The sequence below is a fragment of the Bos mutus genome, chromosome 4, assembly GCF_027580195.1.
Source record: "Bos mutus isolate GX-2022 chromosome 4, NWIPB_WYAK_1.1, whole genome shotgun sequence".
NCBI classification, from domain to species: Eukaryota; Metazoa; Chordata; class Mammalia; order Artiodactyla; family Bovidae; genus Bos; species Bos mutus.
The window spans coordinates 67219475-67238552 of NC_091620.1; the positions used below are offsets into that span (position 1 = coordinate 67219475).

Below are 19078 nucleotides of genomic sequence, written 5' to 3' on the forward strand. Positions count from 1 at the left end.
TTGATTGCAAAAGCCTTGGTCTTGGGGGAATTTAGGGCATGAAAAAGAACTGTTGAGTGATATAGGAGCAAGACTTCCCGGTCAAGGGAGAATAAGTTAGGAAAATAAGCAAAGTAGTTTTTGACACATGTGCACCTTTAGGACTAACCCAGATGAGGGAGGGTTTAAAAGCAGAGGTACTTGTGCCACCTGCTTGAGTAGGGCCCTCTGAGGAGTTCCTTCCAAGTGGTTCCCCTGCACAGTGGCAGGGCATTTATTCTGTTCTCCACACCACATTCACCACATGAGGCTCCATGATGCTGCATCAGGCCTGCCCACTCAGATTTATCAGACTTGCACAGAGCCCCAAGAAAAGGAAAGAAGTATCAAAAAGTGTCTTTAGCCCTACGGGTCATATTGAATGAGCATGAAGGACATTATAGCAGCATCCCCAACAAACCAGTGACTGAGGACAGACAAGACGATGCACCATCAGCAGATCCAAGATGTAAAACTAAGGAAGAGACTCTCCTCCACAGACCCACCCTGACAGTCCTTGGCAATAAGCCCCTGGAATTTATATGCAATACAATCTTAACAAACTGGAAGAAACTAGGAACTGATTGAGATGAAGTTTCTACCACCTGAAGGAATGGGGATTTGTAAAAGAAATTAAGTTCAGTTATTTAAAAAAGAGAAAGTTTTATCTCACAAAGGACTTCAATAATCTATGTTTTCTACTTTTAAAAATCTGAATCAAACCAGACAAAACAAAATTATTTCATCAAGCTGATGGTAGGTATTCATTATACTATTTGGTATATCTGAGATGGTTGAACTATTTTACAAAACAAATTTTGCAAAAGAAAATATATTTATTCCAATCCTGAATCTATGTACTGAAATTTGCCTCCTGAATCCTGGCATCTGCTATGATTTAGGCAGTATCCTCAGTGCTTTTAAGTGCATCACCTCATTGAATGTTCATGACACCCCTCTTGAGTAGATGCCAATTATATTTTTTATTTTACAAATAAAGAAAGGAAAGCTAATTTAAAGAAACAGTATAAAAAGAATATTTTCTTAGCCATCTTGATCAGATTTTTAAGATGTAGAAATAGTTGTCTTTTTTTTTTTTTTTTTAAGAAAATAAATAGAAAAAAATCATTTAAGAGAGTCAAAATGAAAAGACTCAAACAGGAAGATTCCAGTGAGGCCTTCAAACCAGCACAGGAACAGGAAGGGATTGGGTAATGAGGCAAAGACTTCTCTAGAAAGCGATTTTTTTCCATGTATAAAATGAAAGGTATAGAAGAAGTTATAGCAGGTAAGGGAAGAAGGCCTCAATGGGCTTTGGTGTATGAGGGTGAATAGGGAATGGTATGAGAGGTGGTGGTGGTGAAAATGGGGTAAATACTCAGCGGAAATACAGGCTGTAAAAATACTAGCATTTATGTACTTGTATATAAATAGTCACTGCTCTAAAATGTACTCCCTCCCCTCTTGTCCTTCTCCCAAGGGCCCCAACTCCTAGTGAGCCAGCAGCTAGCCAGCAGGACGCTAAGGCACAGCACCAGAGCTGGGACCAGCCCTGGAATGACTCCTTGGTGCCTCTGCATACTGGTTATTAAATTGTTTTTATATCACACCTAGTGATAATCCTTATTATAATCCAAGATATTCTTTTTGAACTCATCAACAAAGGCACATTTGGGCAGTCTCAGCCTTCTGTGTGTTAAGAAATCTTTGAAAGATGACTGCATTTTCAAACTTTCATATCACTGTAAGTGGTCAAACCTTAGACTCCTAATCCTGGAGCAGGAATCAGATGAAGCCAGCTGAGAGTATGAAGAGGACCCAGGGAGGTAAGGATGGGAAGAGGAAGCTGAGCTAAGGGGTTTAGGAGGCCAAGAGAAGGAGGTGAGAGAACATAAAAGGCAATGAACGTCACAGTCCTGCCATGAGCAGGCCCTCACTGCACTACTTAAGAATCCTACACCCCATAAGCTGTTAACAGTACCATAGTTATTTACCAACTTTAAAATGTTTCATTGCCCCACAAAACTCCTTAAGATCATTTTCTTGTCTTTAAACTTCAGTTTTTCCATTTTGAAGATGGCTGGTTTGATGATCTACATCCTTTAGCTCTCTATACAGTAACATTGAATGCATGAGCTAACCTTTAAGACAGCTTCTTATTAAAAAAAAAAAAGGGCAAATGGGTCTCCATTTACCCTTTTTTTTTTTTTTTCCTAGTCAATGATTTAGAGAAGTTATTAACCTGCCTCTAAGCCTAAAGTTATCTGTGTGGGTATCAAATAAAAAATATACATTTTTTAACATGATTATTCATTTCAATCTTATACTCTGCTAACAATGTCATACTTCATCTTTTCTTTATATCTCATAAAGTTGGATGCAGCCAAGTATCTAAATCAGCTGTTATAACCAGAATATGATCTGTTTCTCTTTGGTGCCAGCTTCTTGTTGGGGCAGGTTATTGAAGAATTTGTGGTTTTTCCTCTCATTAGGAATTCATTTTGGCCTTGACAACATTTCACTGATCATTATGATTCTATGTGCTATGCTGACTTTGGGGTGGAATCCCCAGGGAGGCTGCTTTCCCTTCTTTAAGTGCTAGTTAAGCATTACTCAGGCCTCCCCACAAAGTCCATTCCTTGCTGGAATGCAGGACATGCTGTCTCCCTGTTCCTGTTGACTTTTTTTCACAATCAAGATTACTCATCCCAGCTGAAGACTGGATAACAATAGATGGGAAACAGCTTCCACATTTTTCCATAGAATAAAACTCAACTGCTTTGCAGCCAACATTTACAAAGGAGTGTTTCAGAGAAGAAGCCAGTTCTAACCCTGCTGCAGAGAAGCAGCCAATTCTGACTCCATTTTGGAAACTGTTTGACTTGCTTTTCATTGCTTTTGTTATTATAATCATACACTAGGGCTTGTTTCAAAGGACCCTGTCCCTCTGCCTGAAACTAAAGTGCCTTTGTTAAATTCATAGATAATCTGACCCTGCCCACCTGTGAATAGAAGAGATTAACACACCCCTTCCAAAGGCTGGCCATTCCCTGGAGTTGTTTTGCAAGACTGAAGACCCGTGAACTTGACTTCCCCACTGCCTCTCCCTCTCTTTTCTGCCTTTTGATTTTAGTTCCTCTTTACTTCTTTCTCTCTGACTCTATAAAAGAACCTGGCATCCAGACCACGGCAAGATGGTTATTTTGAGGCACTAGCCTGCCATCCTCTCTGTTAGTTGGCTCCCTAAATAAAGTCCCTTCCTTGTCTTAACCCCTAGTTTCTCGGATTTATTGGCCTACTGTGCAGGGAGCAGACTCAGTAACAGGAAGAGTTAGAGGAACGGTAATCTTTTAAGAATTATTAGAGGTAGACTAGGCACTACACAGGGTTTCCTGGGTAGCTCAGCTGGTAAAGAATCTGCCTGCAATGTGACCTCTGTTGGATTCCTGGGTCAGGAAGTTCCCTTGGAGAAGGGATAGGCCACCTACTCCAGTATTCTTGAGCTTCCCTGGTGGCTCAGATGAATGTGAGAGACCTAGTTTCCATGCCTGGGTTGGGAAGATCCCCTGGAGGAGGGCATAGCAACCCACTCCAATATTCTTGCCTGGAGGATCCCATGGACAGAGGAGCCTGGTGGGGTTGCAAAGAGTTGGACACAACTGAGCGACTAAACACACACACAGGCACTACACAACACACTGACCCTGACACACCCCCCTTTGCTAGAATATCTTGTTTGTTAACATGTAATCTGTTTAAAGCATTTAGAAGTAAAACCAAAAACCCAACTTTGGGAAAAATTTTAGTATTCTAATGATGACTAGTCAGCATAATTAGTCATGCCAACATTTGTGACACTTCTCCTCCCTTATAGTTGAAATTTATCTTTTCTTTAAAAATTATATTGCCTTTCTGCCATCAACAATAACAAAAACCTTTGCGCTGTCATTCCCTTTATGTGTTTATGTTTTCTCTCCACCTCCATAATCAATTCTAGGAGTTCCATCCTCTATTTCTCCTTCTCCTCCTTTTGTACCCATATTCCCTTTTCTAGACTGCCATGTATCCTGTGCCATTTCTGGTATAGTCCTAACTTTTTCAAGTCATAATCTGACTTTTGATAGCATGTGGAACATACTGTAAAATGTCCTTTCCATTTTTGGAGAGTGAATTTCCTAACAATAATAAGTGAACTTGTCCTAAAGTAAAATGACTGATTATTGCTCAATTCATCTTGTGCTGATTTATAATAAGGCAAAGAGAGAAGCTCCCGATTTAGGAAGTTTCTTAGATAAGATATTTTAACTTCTAAAAACTTTTTAAAAATTCTAATCAATTACTTAATAAAAACAAGCCTCCTTTAACTCACAGTCAAGTACTTTAAAAAATGTCTGGAAAACTTGAAACTCCAATTAAATATTTGTACAACTGTAAATATTTTGTGTGTTTTGTAAACGTAGCATAACCTGTTGCCACAGATTTCCTTTGTTCCAGAAAAAAAAAGTAATACAATTATAGAAAAGTTAAACATTTTTATTTCTTATTTCAAAGCATTTGGGAGACGTTTCAGAAGCAGTTGGTAAACGTTAAATTCGGCAGGCCTGTTTTTCCAAGTTTCCATTCACACAGACTAGATGTAAACCAGTGTCACCAAAAGCACACCACACACGCACCCACACAGATTCCTTCCTTGTGTTTAGGTATGAATTACACCTAAAGATTCTGGGTCACTTTTCATCCCTTCCACTGTAAAACTGGGAGATAGTTGTATCTTAGGCAGCGACGGAACTTGGGCGACAGGAAGAAACGGCTTAAAACAAGGCAGAATTCTTTCTGAAGCTCGGTTGCCCATACTGGGCATCTCCGTACACGGTCTTCGTCTCCCTCCTCCCGTCCCCACCCCTGCTGGGATGATGCACTGCGAAAACATTAGCTCTCCCCAGTACGCCTCTCAGTGGCTTATAGCTGAGAAAATGTTGCCCCAGGTTTAAAATATCTGCCCAAGGAGCCCAGCGCGAGTGAAACGCTTTCTCGTTGCTCTTGACTCCCTGCGGGCTCTCCCCGCCCTCTGCTGCCATAACCTTGGGGATGTGCCTAGACCCGGCTCAGCGCACATCCCGGCCAACCGCGAGCAGAACAAACCCTTGGCGGAGAGCCAGGAGGCTCCCTCCCAGCCACCGCCCCCCCACCCGGCCGCCTCACCCTCAGCGCCTTTTTTTTTTTTTCTCCCATACAATACAAGATCTTCCTTCCTCAGTTCCCTTAAATCACAGCCCAGGGAAATCTACCCAGAGTCTTCAACCAGCCACGAGCCAGAATGTCGGGGGGCAAATACGTAGACTCAGAGGTACGCCTGGGTGGGTGCGCTCCGGAACGCGGCGCACAAGGAGTTCTGCTTCTGCTATCTCCACTCTAAATATTCTGACTGCTTTGCTTGCCCCAGCCCTCTCTCGACGTTGGAGCACTCCTCTGGCTCTCGCATTGCTGAGGAATGGGCTTGGGCGGGGAGGTGAAGAGGAGGCAGGAATGTTTGTTTCATGTTTTCCTATTAGGAAGGGGGCCAAGGGAGCCTAGGGGCCTAGGTCGCGGAAAGAGGGGGTCGTTGGGGTCCTGAAGTTGGTTTGGTCGGACTGAGGGCGCGTTTCTGAATGGCTTAGGGGTACTGCTTTATTGAGAGACCCCCAAGGTCCGGATCCTGTCTGCTGGAGAGTGGAGAGCTAGAGTGCAGGGTGGGAACTCATTCACTTGCAGTCTTGGGGACAGTCCCCCACGACTCCCCACCAGGCGCCTCAACCAGCTGGCCGAGGAGGCGGCGCGCGTCATGTTTGCACTTTCCAAAGCTCTTGGGCCACCTCTAGAACTCTTCCTGCATCTCGGCGCCTGGCAGGGGTGCTTGGATAAAGCACCCTCCTCCTAACTACCACTCCCCCCAGCCCCCACCTTCCTACCACCTCCCGGCGCTCGGGCTCCGCCTGGGTGTGGAAACCTAGTTTTCCCAAACGCAGCCGCCGCCGTTCAGCAACCGGCCAGGGGTCTGGGAGTGACCTAAGGGTGGGTCTGAGGAATTGTGCAGGTGGAATATCGTTCTAGACAGTATAGGGGGTCTGACACTTGGCTCGATCCAAAGATAGGGGATGCTGGCTAGTGTGCACCGGGGGAGGGGGGTGTACTGGGAGCTGTGCAGGGACAGAAACGGCAGAGGGAGGGTGGAGGACGCGGGCAGGTGCAAAGGATACTTGGCCAGAAAGGAACGAAAATGGGAACACTGCGTGGGTCCGGGGTGGGGGGTGGTTCATCGTGGATCTTAAGGATGAAGTTAGAAGGAATTACGGAGAGAAGGGAAATAGGGACCAGGGACTGGAGCAGGTGAAGAGCTGGGGAGAGGGTGGCCTGGCGGAGAGAGGGGCTGGATAAAAGTCGGAAGTCGGATCCCCTCTCCTGTGGGGGTCTCCGCGGGAATCAGCCTGTTGGGAGTGAGTTGGGCTGGGGCCGGGCGGACCGAGCTGCGGGGTTTGCCCTGACCCCTGGCGGTGGCGGGCGAGGGAGGCAGGAGCTCCCAGCCTGGTACCGAGGGGTGTGGTGTCCTCTCCCCGATCCTCTTAAAAAGCTTGCGGCGCCAAGGAGTTTACTGTGCGCCGAGCCACCGCTTCGAAATCGGTTAGTTCGATTTTGAGCCTTGAGGTTTGCCTCGCTGCCAAGGCTAACTTTTCTGATTGCGGATTTTTCTTTTTTGAAATTTCCTTCCCACCGCCGGTGCCACCCTCTCCCTCCGGGCCGTCCGCCCTCTGCAGGGACATCTCTACACTGTTCCCATCCGGGAACAGGGCAACATCTACAAGCCCAACAACAAGGCTATGGCAGAGGAAATGAACGAGAAGCAAGTGTACGACGCGCACACCAAGGAGATAGATCTGGTCAACCGCGACCCCAAGCATCTCAACGACGACGTGGTCAAGGTAAGGTGAGGCGGCCAGCAAGGAAGGGATGTGCCCCGAGGAGACGCTGACAGGGCCAGGACAGCTCTGTCTGGCTAGTAGCCTGTGTTTCTTTCCCTGTCTTTGCCACACACTCACCATTTTCTGGGGCTTGATGTGCGGGAACCGCGGTCGTCAGAAATGTCACATCTCTCCTACCCGCTCCTGCCAGTTAGTTCAGCTGGAATTTGGCTAACTTGAGTTTTGTGGGAGTTGATATAACTGCACCCTTCTCCTGGCATATGAACCTCCAGGTCTCAGTAACAGACAGCCCCGCACCCTTTGAGAGCGGGAGGTGTTTGCTCTGCAGGTCATCCTCTCTCCGAGTTCAGGTTGAAAGTCTAAGTGAAGCGTGGTGCTCCACTGCATATAGAATTAATAAGCAGTGAGATGGTTTTGTAAGGTATTATGCCAAAGGTAGCAACCGGAGTACTAAGGGGGCAGGTTCCCCCAGTTAAAATTAAGATAACCTGAAATAATTTTCTTAAAAATATGGATGGAAATGCTCCTGACTAAAGATGAAATATGTTTGTGTGCATATATATATGCAGAATAGAATCGAATATTTAATATTTATAAGAAGGGTATTGGAAAAAACATGGTGTTTGTTGTACACAGCTAAGCATATTTACACAACCAAAAATAATATGTGCCTTTTGATTTCTCCTATAGACCTCTAGTTAGTTGTGGAGAGTTGCTTCTTGAGCTTATGGGACATTCAGGTTGGAGTTCCTTTTTATATTTCCAGGATGTGCTTGGTGAGATTAAAAACAGATTAATTGAATGGGTATTGGCTAAACTTAGACCTGACTGGGTGGTCAGTTTTTAATTACCATTGTGTTATTCAACTTTGACCCTTTTAGTAAATCTTATCAGAGGAATTTGTTGCTTGAACCCATCTTGATTGGGAAATCATAGTCCTGAGCCATCCTTGGCAGAGGGTTTTCTTTTAAGAAAAGGGAAGGTCAAGGGAATTCCTGGCCCTTGACCAGATTAAAGTGTGAAGACCCCTGGGGCAGCCAATGGGGTGGATGACCAGTTTCCACCTACTCAGCATCCTATCCAGGATGGGAGGAGCCTTAGTTCAGAGACTGTTCACATTTATGAATAATATATTTCAAAAAGGGGAACAATTTAATCTGTAACTGGAAGGAAAATGGAACAGTCAGAATTGAGTCTCTTGGCTTGTTGGTGGAGGAAAAAGGAAAATTGGAGCTTTAGCAGACTTTTCTACTAGCCAGATTATGGAATACTTAAAAGCAGCAGCAACAACAAAAGTAGCTTATAAACTGGAAATTAGAATTGCTAAAAACTATTTATTAAAAACATTACCTTAAAGGAGCAAAGGGCATTTTGCTTGTTTCCCTTCTCATGTAGCTTTGAACAAGAAGGAAAAGTGTCAGGAAAAGAGGCAGATTTCAGAAAGGCCTAGCTTCATCTCAGCCTCCCTGTTGTTCCCCTGCAGTGGAGAGGGATTCCTGGAGCAAGAGAACCTCCCAGGATGAGTCAGAGAGGCCAGTAGTGTGGATGTGGGTCTCTACACATAGCATGACTAAGTTGAGAAAGAAAGGCCCCACTGGGAAAAGAGACTTCAACACAGATGGAAAAAAGGCATAACAGGCTTAGTGGAAATAGCAGTTTACAAAATAGCATTTCAAAGAGCAAGTGTGGGGATCTTCATATTAAATAAATTAAAAGGAGGAGATAGAGCAAGCTTCTGATGGCCTAGAGAAAACAAATCCTACCCACTTTCTCATAGAACTATGAGCAAAACAAGACAATCAGAAAAATCGACTTTGAGAAGAATTTCGTAGGACCACTTACTTAGAGGTCTTGCTTAAAAGGCCTTTTGAGAATGCCCTGCAAAGAAAGGGCATTTAAATGCAATTTAAAATACAGTTCTTCAGTCACACTAGCTACATCTTGGGTTCTCAACACTTAAGGTTAGTAGCTACCATATTGGATAGCACAGATATAGAATATTTCCACCTTCATGGAAATTACTATTGGACAGTAATTTCAATTACTTCTCTTTAAAAATGTCCCCATACCGAAGTTAGAAACTTGTAGGTGGAGAATAAATGAAACATAGATGTAAGTGTAAGGAGCAGCCCCATGTGTCTCCACAGTATCCTTTAGTCTCATAAAACAGCTATTTAGGGTGGAGAAGAAAACTCAAAAGCTAGAGGTGCCATGAATTTATATTCAAGAAGGTGGAGTATTATTACCTATTCCACTGGTGATAATAACATAAGTTAGACTACAATTTAGTTCCAATAAAACTGGTTTCTTCTTTCACTAAAGGTTTGTTGTAAGATGTCTGTATAGGTATTTATCCAAAAAAAAGTCAGTGATAGATTATTTAAAAAATTTCCTCTAATTAAAATAGTCATACCTCCAGACCCTCCATTCTCCATTTGAGATTTCTATCTTCTTCATTCATATGTTTACTGTGTACTATTTTGATTTTCTAATAAAGAAAATGGCTTCAGATTTATTACTCTGGTATCACAATAGCCATTGATCAATTTATTAAATTCCTAACATATGCTAGAATAGACACTGAGCTATGTTCTACAAGGGTAATTCCTAAAATAAGCCCTAGAAATCACAAAGATTAGAAGTGATGAAGATGAGATGCATATAGATTAAAAATACACACACACACAGACACACACACACACATACACGATCACAACAGTAAGTCACTGCCAAATATTAACTAATTGGTCCTTTTTTTTTTTTTTTTAACTTTGACTGCCAGGAAACATATAACTAGATTTTAAGTTTCATTAATCCATGTTACTTATTCTCTCACATATGGTTTTGAATTTTCACTTTTTCAACTGGCATGTTGTTTTATGTGCCCTCTATTATAATGCTTCTCATCATTATTTTGGAAACAGACCAAATATATACTATAATAAGAGCTTCCCAGGTGGTTCAGTGGTAAAGAACCTGCCTGCCAATGCAGGAGACAGAGACTTGGGTTCAATACCTGGGTCGGGAAGATCCCCTGGAGGAGGGCATGGCAACCCACTCCAATCTGCTTGCCGGGAGAATCCCCTGGACAGAGGAGCCTGGCAGGCTATAGTCCATGGGGTCGCTAAGAGTCGGACACAACTGAAGCGACTTAGCATGCACTCAGATACTATAATAAATTAAAAGAAAATAGTATTTAGCATTGCATAATGAAAAGTTTATTCAAAACTGAATCATATCAATTATCTTGATCTTAGTAATAATTCTGCAATATGCATGTATATCAAGTCATCATGTTGTACACTTTAAATATTATATTTGTCCATTATCCCTCAGTAAAGTTTATTTTATTTTATTTTAAAGTTTTTTTTAAAAGTTTCTTAAAAAGTGAATGGAACTGATATTGTTAGGGAGACCCTACTTGGATAGGGCAATAAGGTGAGAGAAGGATATACTATAGAAAGTTTAATGGAGAAGGGCATGAAGGAGATACAATCTGAGTTGGGTCATAATGGATAGATGGAGTTCAAATAGGTGAGAAAATTACAGGAGAACATTCTTAATGAAAAAGCATGGAGATGGGAATGTCCCACACAGGACATAAGTCTAGGAGGTTTAGTAGCCCATTTTGACTGACATTAGAGTTCATGTGGCATAGTCACAGGTCATAAAGAGGAAAACACTGAGTGTGGCCAGATGATAGAGCCCTAAGTCCAGTATTCCTGATAAGTTTGAACTGTATTATGTCAGCAGTGGGAAGCCAAGAAAACTTCAAGCTTGGGATGACATGATGAAGGTCGGGCTTGTTGGAAGATGACTGGTGGAGGTACAAGATGTAATAAAAAGGTAGCCAGTCTGGATGAGGAGCAGTTATGATGTAACTGCATCAGGGTCCAGACATGAAATGAGAAGAACAGGATGTGGTGGCATTGGAATAAAACCACATAAGCACAAAAAGACAGAATTTTAGAAATAGAAAAGAATGTAATGGTCATCAAGTTAACCTCCAATTCCTTTTTTTTTTTAACATTAAGAGAAATCTAAGGGTTAAGAAAGGTTAAATTTTTATACACATGTTCACATGGTTACTGTACAAAAACAGATATTTTCACATATCATAAGGGATGAATAGATAAGATTATGTGATTATTGTCCTTAAAGGAGAATTCTGAGCCTAGCCCTGAGACAAATCAAGACATCTTAGAGAAGATATTTTTGAAAATAAAAATAATGCATTTATAACTTTCTTTTCTAAAATTTTAGAGTAATATTATTAAATATACACAGATACAAAGTTTTCTTTAGCAATCAAGGAAAAAACATACAAATGGTAATCAGACCAGTTTTGGTTTCAAAATAACAGCCTAAAGCCACCATGATCCCTTTCAACTATAAAGCATTCTAGAGCCATTAGTGATTAATATCAACATAACCAATTTTAAATTTTATGTTTGCTTACTATACTTATAATCAGAGCACAAGATTTAAAAGATCAGACTGACCCAAAGCACTCAGCACCATGTTAATAGTCTCTTCTGTTGGAACTGGTATTGGTTTTGTTTATTTGTTTGTTCAGGAGATAGGCGCACAAGATGGTTATTAATATTCTGCCACATGTAAGATCATGCATGGCATTCAGAATCCCCAGTTTGTAAAAGAGCACTGTGGTCGTGTTTGGTGGGAAATTATTCTCACATCACTGAGCAAATAATGATATTAAAATGGGAGACATTATTCATTCTTAACCATCTGAAATATTTTCAAGGTTAGTCAACAATGATACACATTTTAAATGCTTGTTAAAAGAAAGTGTTATTTTTTTTTCTTTCTCTACCTCATAATTTCAGTCAAAAATTATTGAAGCATTAGCTCAACTTTGGTTCAAACTGAATAAACTTTCATATTATTTATTAAAATTTAAGAAAAATACACCAAATATTATTGAATTATTAAAAAGTTCATGATGCGGAGTTTTCTTCCAATTAATAGCAGTGTTGGCTACATTTTAAAGTGGCTTGAAGTAAGAACAGCTGCAAGAGTAAGCAGCATCTGGAAAGTTCAGTAATTTATAAAACCACCTGCTTATGCATCCTGCCCACTCAGGTTCATAAAATAGCACTTTCATATTCCACATGAAACTGCTTTTTAGTTTGCCCTACTTTTAAGCATAAGTTATCATTCTCTATGATGAAATGTTTAGAGTGAGCTGGTCCCACGATGAATAGGGCTGTGTGCCCTGAACCATGGGGTCCTGGGCTCTTTCATGATTCTCCTGGCCAAATTTGCAGTGGGAAAAGGGTAGGGCTGCTCTTTTCATACGAAGATGATTTAGACCAAGAAATACACTCTCTTCTTCCACTTTTTGGACCCCATATATACATGGGGCCCTAGAGAAAAAGATTTGCATACTATACTTCTGTTAAAAGAAGTTTTTATTTTTTTAAAAAAGCCTTTATCAAAAGCTTAACCATCAGCCTCTAGAAATATGCTTAACCATAGGTGCTCAGTGGCACCTTGACAGTAGAAAGAGTATTGTGTCAGGAAAATACATTTTTGAGACTTTGATAACTTTATTTTTTAAAACTTGAAAGTAATGATTCTTAAATATATTAGACACAAAATTCTGTTTCTTTAAAAATCAAGAAAAGGCATGCACACAATAATCAGGTCAGTTTTGGTTTTAACCTCAGGACCAAATGCTTTTGTGGTCTCTATTAACTGGAAAGTGTCTAATCCCATTAGTGTGGGACTGAACACCAAGGAAGAGGGAAAGTTATGTCAGGACAATGGGTTTCTCAGCCTCAGCAGTCCCCAAGAGTGGAACTTAGAAACAAAGAGCAAACTTGTTTGAAAGCTAGTAAACCCCAGCCCTAAAAATACTTTAGCAAAGCTATTTTATGTATCTATGCTTCAGTTTCTTTAACCATAAAGCAAAGAATGAGAGTCATTCTCATATAATAGCATTCCTCCCTCAAACCCATTTATCTTTCAATAAATGACTATTATATACCTACTATTTTGCACTGCACATGACTGTTGGAACAAAAGTAGACAGGAGCACGGCCCACAGAGTTTTTGACTATCTCCTTTGCCTCTCTTCACAGTTTCCTTTGAAAACTTTTGCTGAAATTCCTTTATCAAATTCTACTGTCTGTTAGATATGCAGATGACACCACCCTTATGGCAGAAAGTGAAGAGGAACTAAAAAGCCTCTTGATGAAAGTGAAAGAGGAGAGTGAAAAAGTTGGCTTAAAGTTCAACATTCAGAAAACTAAGATCATGGCATCTGGTCCCATCAGTTCATGGGAAATAGTTGGGGAAACAGTGGAAACAGTGTCAGACTTTATTTTGGGGGGCTCCAAAATCACTACAGATGGTGACTGCAGCCATGAAATTAAAAGACGCTTACTCCTTGGAAGGAAAGTTATGACCAACCTAGATAGCATATTCAAAAGCAGAGACATTACTTTGCCAACAAAGGTCCATCTAGTCAAGGCTATGGTTTTTCCTGTGGTCATGTATGGATGTGAGAGTTGGACTGTGAAGAAAGCTGAGCACCGAAGAATTGATGCTTTTGAACTGTGGTGTTGGAGAAGACTCTTGAGAGTCCCTTGGACTGCAAGGAGATCCAACCAGTCCATTCTAAAGGAGATCAGCCCTGGGTGTTCTTTGGAAGGACTGATGCTAAAGCTGAAACTCCAATACTTTGGCCACCTCATGCGAAGAGTTGACTCATTGGAAAAGACTGTGATGCTGGGAGGGATTGGGGGCAGGAGGAGAAGGGGATGACATAGGATGAGATGGCTGGATGGTATCAACTAACTCGATGGACATGAGTTTGGGTGAACTCCAGGAGTTGGTGATGGACAGGGAGGCCTGGTGTGCTGTGATTCATGGAGTCGCAAAGAGTCGGACATGATTGAGCAACTGAACTGAACTGAACTGTCTATTAAGATCTTAAACCTTCAGGACTGTCTTTTTAAAATGCCTCAGTAAATAAGACTAGCGGAAATAAGGAGCATATATTTTTTAAAACAATTTGCCCTTGTTTTGGTCCTATAAAAATAGTAACTAACTTATTATAGAAAATATTTCAGTTCTCTAATATTCTCTATTCCCATATTAGTGCTGAACCTTTAATCTTTCTATTGAAAATTTAAAATTTCCAACCTTTTAAAAACCTCATTGCCTCTTTGCAAACCCAAGAGGGCTTTTATATTCACCGGGCATCAGAGTCATCATAGGAGTTTTTAAAAATACAGATACCTGGACCCACTACAGAGCTACTAAATTAGGCATATATAGGAATGAGGCGCCTAAACTAGGGGGTCTTGGATCCCTAGATTGTGAAGTCAAGTTTAGAAATGATTGTACCAAAGGTCAGCTTAAAGATATACACCTGGATGTTACTATCCTAAGAGAACAGTCACACTGTGTAGTCTAGATGTTCTCCCTGCCAGAATACTTGAAGGTTGCGTGCATGCGTGCTAAGTAGCTCAGTTGTGCCTGACTCTTTGCGACCCCTGCGAGGCTCCTCTGTCCATTGGATTCTCCAGGCAAGAATACTGGAGTGGGTTGCCATGCCCTCCTCCAGGGGATTGATTCTCAGCCCCTGGTCTCTTATGTCTCCTGCACTGGCAGGTGGGTTTTTTACCTCTAGTGCCACCTGGAAGCCCCACGTGAAGGTTAGGCCGGTTTAAACCAGGGAGTTTTGAAACACCATAGACAGTTCCCAAATCAGCCTTGCTCAATAGTCCTTCATCCCTTGATGCCACTTGGGCTTACAACCAGCTGCAAGCTTAGAGCCTCAGGATGACCTAGGGTTGGGGTAGCCATATGTTCTAGGTTGTCCCACGCCCCTGAGTACTATTAACAGTGCCCTTTTCATGCTTAGAAGCATCCCAATTTGGAAGAAAAAGTATATCCTCTTGAATGAATTGGCAATGACCTGTAACTGATTCCTATACCTGGAATTCACCAGAAGTCCTTGCTTACATTATTTTTTTTTAGCAAGTGGGCAAAATTTCCACATTCTAGGAATGTCATGCTTTTTGTTCCTCTCCAGTCGCCAGTGTCACTTTCTCTTATCCTTCACTGGGCCATCAAGCTGCAGTCTAATTTGGATGACATGCTCTTAAGTATCAATCTACTCTACCCTCAGACCTTAAGTTTCTTTCCCTGCAACACAGGGTTAATGAAACCAACATCCTTCCAATACATATTTTGTCAGGTACTCAATCAAAGAGTAGCAGCAGCAGCATCAATCAAAGATTAAAATGTTTAAAATAGTTTTGATTTTTTTTATTCAGTCCAGGAAACATAAAATGGCGTGCTTTCATATGAGCCATTGTTTAGCGTGGGGGAAGTGCTTTTAATTTTGTCCTAAAGGAAATCTGCATGATCCATGTACTGTGCAACTACCAAGGGAATTTAATTGGTAGAACAGATTTACACCTGCACATAATACATATTTCCTGCCTCTCCTATGTTGATGTTTTAGATATAAAATACATTTTGTTTTCTTTACTGAGCCTTGAGAAGACGTCTCTTGTCAGTCATTATTTCATAGCAAGGGAAGTACATGTTCCTAAATAACTGAGCTTCCCCTTAGTCATTGTTAGCTATTTAGGTAATGAAGAGCAAGTCATTTTTAATTTTTATAAGACTTAAGTGTTGATAGTGTATGTAGGTGCTTAATATATTATAGCAATTTAAAAGTGAAATTTTTAAAAGTGCATTCAGTATATAAACCTTTCTTGAGCCCAGCAAGGGCATTATAATACAAATAGACATTGATATATTCTATATAAAAAGATAAACTACATCCAGATACTGCACTAGGTCATCTCACTGATGTAGGCATCAAACACAATTTCTCATTTATAGTGAAGAACTAAAAAAGATGCTGACTTCTGAACCCAAGTAGTGAGAAACTAGGAAATTGGGAGGGAAAGAAATAAAGATAAAGAAAGGACAACAAGGCCCCTTCTCCCTGCCCTGCCACTCACTCTCTGCTGGACTAGGTTTTACATATGCCAACTCCAGGACCCACCACATCCATTGCTTTGCATAGTGCTGGCTTATCTAATGATATGATCAGGTCTAGGCACTGACTATTAATTCTCAGCCCCTGCCCCCAAGGGGTTTAGAGGTTATCAGGAAAGTACACGTGCAAAGAAACAGTGTGGTCACCGTAACCTGGGGATGGCCTATAGCTGGGCACAAAGCAGAGAGTTCGCAACAGTCTCTAAAGCTGAACACCAGGCACACATGACAGGAAATGGATGCCACCAGAGGGAGCAGCAGGAGCAAAGGTATGGAGGCCTGGGGGCACCTAGCATGTTTTGGGCACCAGTGGCAGGTCAGTGTAGCCAGAGCAAGGGATCCAAGCTGGAGCCAGATCAGCAAGGCCTTCTGTGCCCAGCCAGAGCATTTGTCTCTTTGCAGTCTACAGCAACCCACACAGGTGTTTTTAGGCCAGGAAGTGACCTGATGAGATAAGACTTCTGTTAATAGAAAGGAATTTGAATAGAATAGAAATTAACTTCTGTTAATAGAAAGTTGCACTGGGCAAACCAAGGGGTGCCAGATGTACAGGTGATAGTGAAATAGGCATGGAGAGCTTTCTCCAGTACTTTGTATAAGCTAGCTTGCTGGTAAAGATTATTTTACTTACTCTTCCAATGGCCCTTTGAGGAGGTAGTATTATTTTCAGTTATATTCACCTGGTAGATAAGCAAATTCAGGTCTAACCATTTGCTCAGGATTTCATAGGTAGCAAATGGTACACTCAGAATTTGAACCCAGACCTCAGGACCAGGGTTCTCAATCACGTGCTCCAGTGCCTCTCTGTAATAGATCACGATCTAAGCAGACAATGGTGTCTCCATAGCAAGGAAAGGAAAGACATGACCGTGTTCTCATAGCGGCTGAGCAGCATTTGGCAGGGGGGATTCCAGACATGGTCTATTTGTAAAGTGACAGGTCTACAGTTCTAAGGTCAAACTTTAGATCCTGGTAGGTGAGTTGGGGGAAGAGGAGAAAGGACTAATGTAAAGACCAAGATAAAACCTCACGGTGGGTGAGCAAGCTCCCAACAAGGCAGCAAAGGTCAAATCCCAAAGACAGATGAGGGGTACAAAATAGGGATGTGTCCCAGTGATTAGAAATGGAATACACGTTTGGGATGAGACAAGCTGCTAGCTTGTGTTGAATTACCTGAACCTTTAAAGCACCTTGACTGCCCAGGTTGGCCATAGCTCCTGGGCTGTAGGGGTAGGTGTGAGTAAATGAAGCAGGTCCTGACATGCACTTTGCATTTAACAGCTTCATTTAAGGTTCTCAGTTTGTCTGCTCAGATATTCATGCCATTACAGGAATACATTGTAAAAATAGGAAACAGTTGAGAAAACCCCTAGTTTTATGCTGGTGGGAGAAATGCCTATTTAATCCTAAAAGAAGTTTCTCTGAGACTTCCTCCCTATAATTACGTAATTGTTCTCAAAAACAAATACCAGAAGTAAGGAACAGACTTAATAGTGCATTTTACAAGGCACCATTAATCTCTCAGAAAAACAATTAAAATGTTCTGTCAATCATAGCTTACTGTTTGCCTTTTCTATATTATTAGCAATAATATATAGCTGGAAATGGGCATACCAAGACGTGTTCAGGAAATGGAACTGCATTCATTGGATTTCATTGACAGCTATTTTGGATGGTCAACAGATCCCTATTTCTCACTTGTTCTTAGTGTCAGGCTTCTTGCTAATATGTAGCGAGAAATTGTCTAAAACAGTTAACAACCACCAGTTCACCAAAACATTTTGGGTAAACCTTTCTCTTATTCTAGCTATAAAGGTAGGAATGAGAGTCATTCTCAGATAAAGTGCTCCCCAGAAAGCCCATTCAGCAAATGTTTAGGAAGCACTTACTCTGCAGCATGCATGGAGCCTGCCATGCATCCTGGTACACCAGAACCTGCCTGACAGAACCACAGCCACCTGCTAAGCCTCACCTCAGATGTCTGGGCCTCTGTCAGCCCTCCCTGACAGCCCTCATCAGAACTGATCGTCTCTTCCCTTGGCTCCCAGCACACTGTGGTTTTTTGTCTATTTTAGCATGTATCACAGCCCTCTAAGCGTTCTGCTTCCCTATCCTCATGGCTCTCTCCCCGCTTCTCTTCCCACATCATGTGTGAGTCCTTCAGAACAGAATAGTGGCTCCCTGTGGTCTCAGGACTGTGGCTGCCTGGTGCTTACCCAGGGCCCCGACTGAGTCTGCTATCAGAAAACGGATGCCGAACTGAATCTGCTGAAAAGAATCTGAAATTTCTTTTTTAACTGACTGTTTTACGTGAGTGAAAAGACAGTAGGGTTATGTCACTGGCTTCCTTTGTTCCTTTTCTCTGTGGTGGCCACATTTAAAGCCTTACAAGGAAAAACATTTCCAAATAATTAAGAAATAAATCTAAAAACATTCACTCTATCTCAGGTAAAGAGAAAACTCGTTCTAACATGTATATATATTTATTATTAAAAATTCTTTTTAATCCTCAGTTTGAAGAGGACACAGATATGCCTCTCTTGAGCCTTCCTATAAGCAGCTAAGACACCTGGACAATCTCCCAGGGCCTGCAGGATAAGGCGAATCTCCTAAGTAGATGGCAGGCAGAGCAGGCAGATTCCCAGAATGCCAAGAGATACCACTGCTACAGCTTGGCACTGTCTCCTACAGCCAGAAGTATGAAGGCTGAGAGTTGGGTCTTAGGCCACGTGAGAACTCCCCTGCCAAGAGAGGGCTAGGAGGACTTCCTGTCAGACTCTCCATATACCTCTGGGCAATTGCAGGGGTCAACATCAGAGGAATGACTAGGTCAGGAGAGAGCCCTGAAGAAAAATCCAAAACCTGAAGAAAAAAACAAAGCTTAAAGAAGACAACAGCTTTGAAAATCCAAAGCCTCATCTTCCTGCTCTTTCATTTTATTACTTCTATATATTAATTATACAGAGCTCTGAGATTTTACTAGCTGGGAGGTGGTGACTATTAATCTACCATTTCAACAGCATAGAAGTTTCTTTGTACCTCATAGGTGGTCTCTCAGA

The 19078-nt window shown here is 41.7% G+C and overlaps 1 protein-coding gene across 2 annotated transcripts in view; it reads left to right on the forward strand.

Moving 5' to 3' along the window:
- The first annotated feature begins 5208 nt into the window (after nt 1-5208).
- Nucleotides 5209-19078, forward strand: part of CAV1 (caveolin 1) — a 35702-nt gene continuing 21832 nt past the window's right edge. The window contains exons 1-2 of one of the 2 annotated variants that reach the window (XM_005899130.2): nt 5209-5365; nt 6810-6974. In XM_005899130.2, the coding sequence (XP_005899192.1) occupies nt 5336-5365; nt 6810-6974 (195 nt within the window). In that variant the 5' untranslated portion in view covers nt 5209-5335. Of the gene's footprint in view, nt 5366-5917; nt 6070-6809; nt 6975-19078 lie in introns of those variants that run through there. The other variant, XM_070369585.1, reaches the window with a different exon arrangement.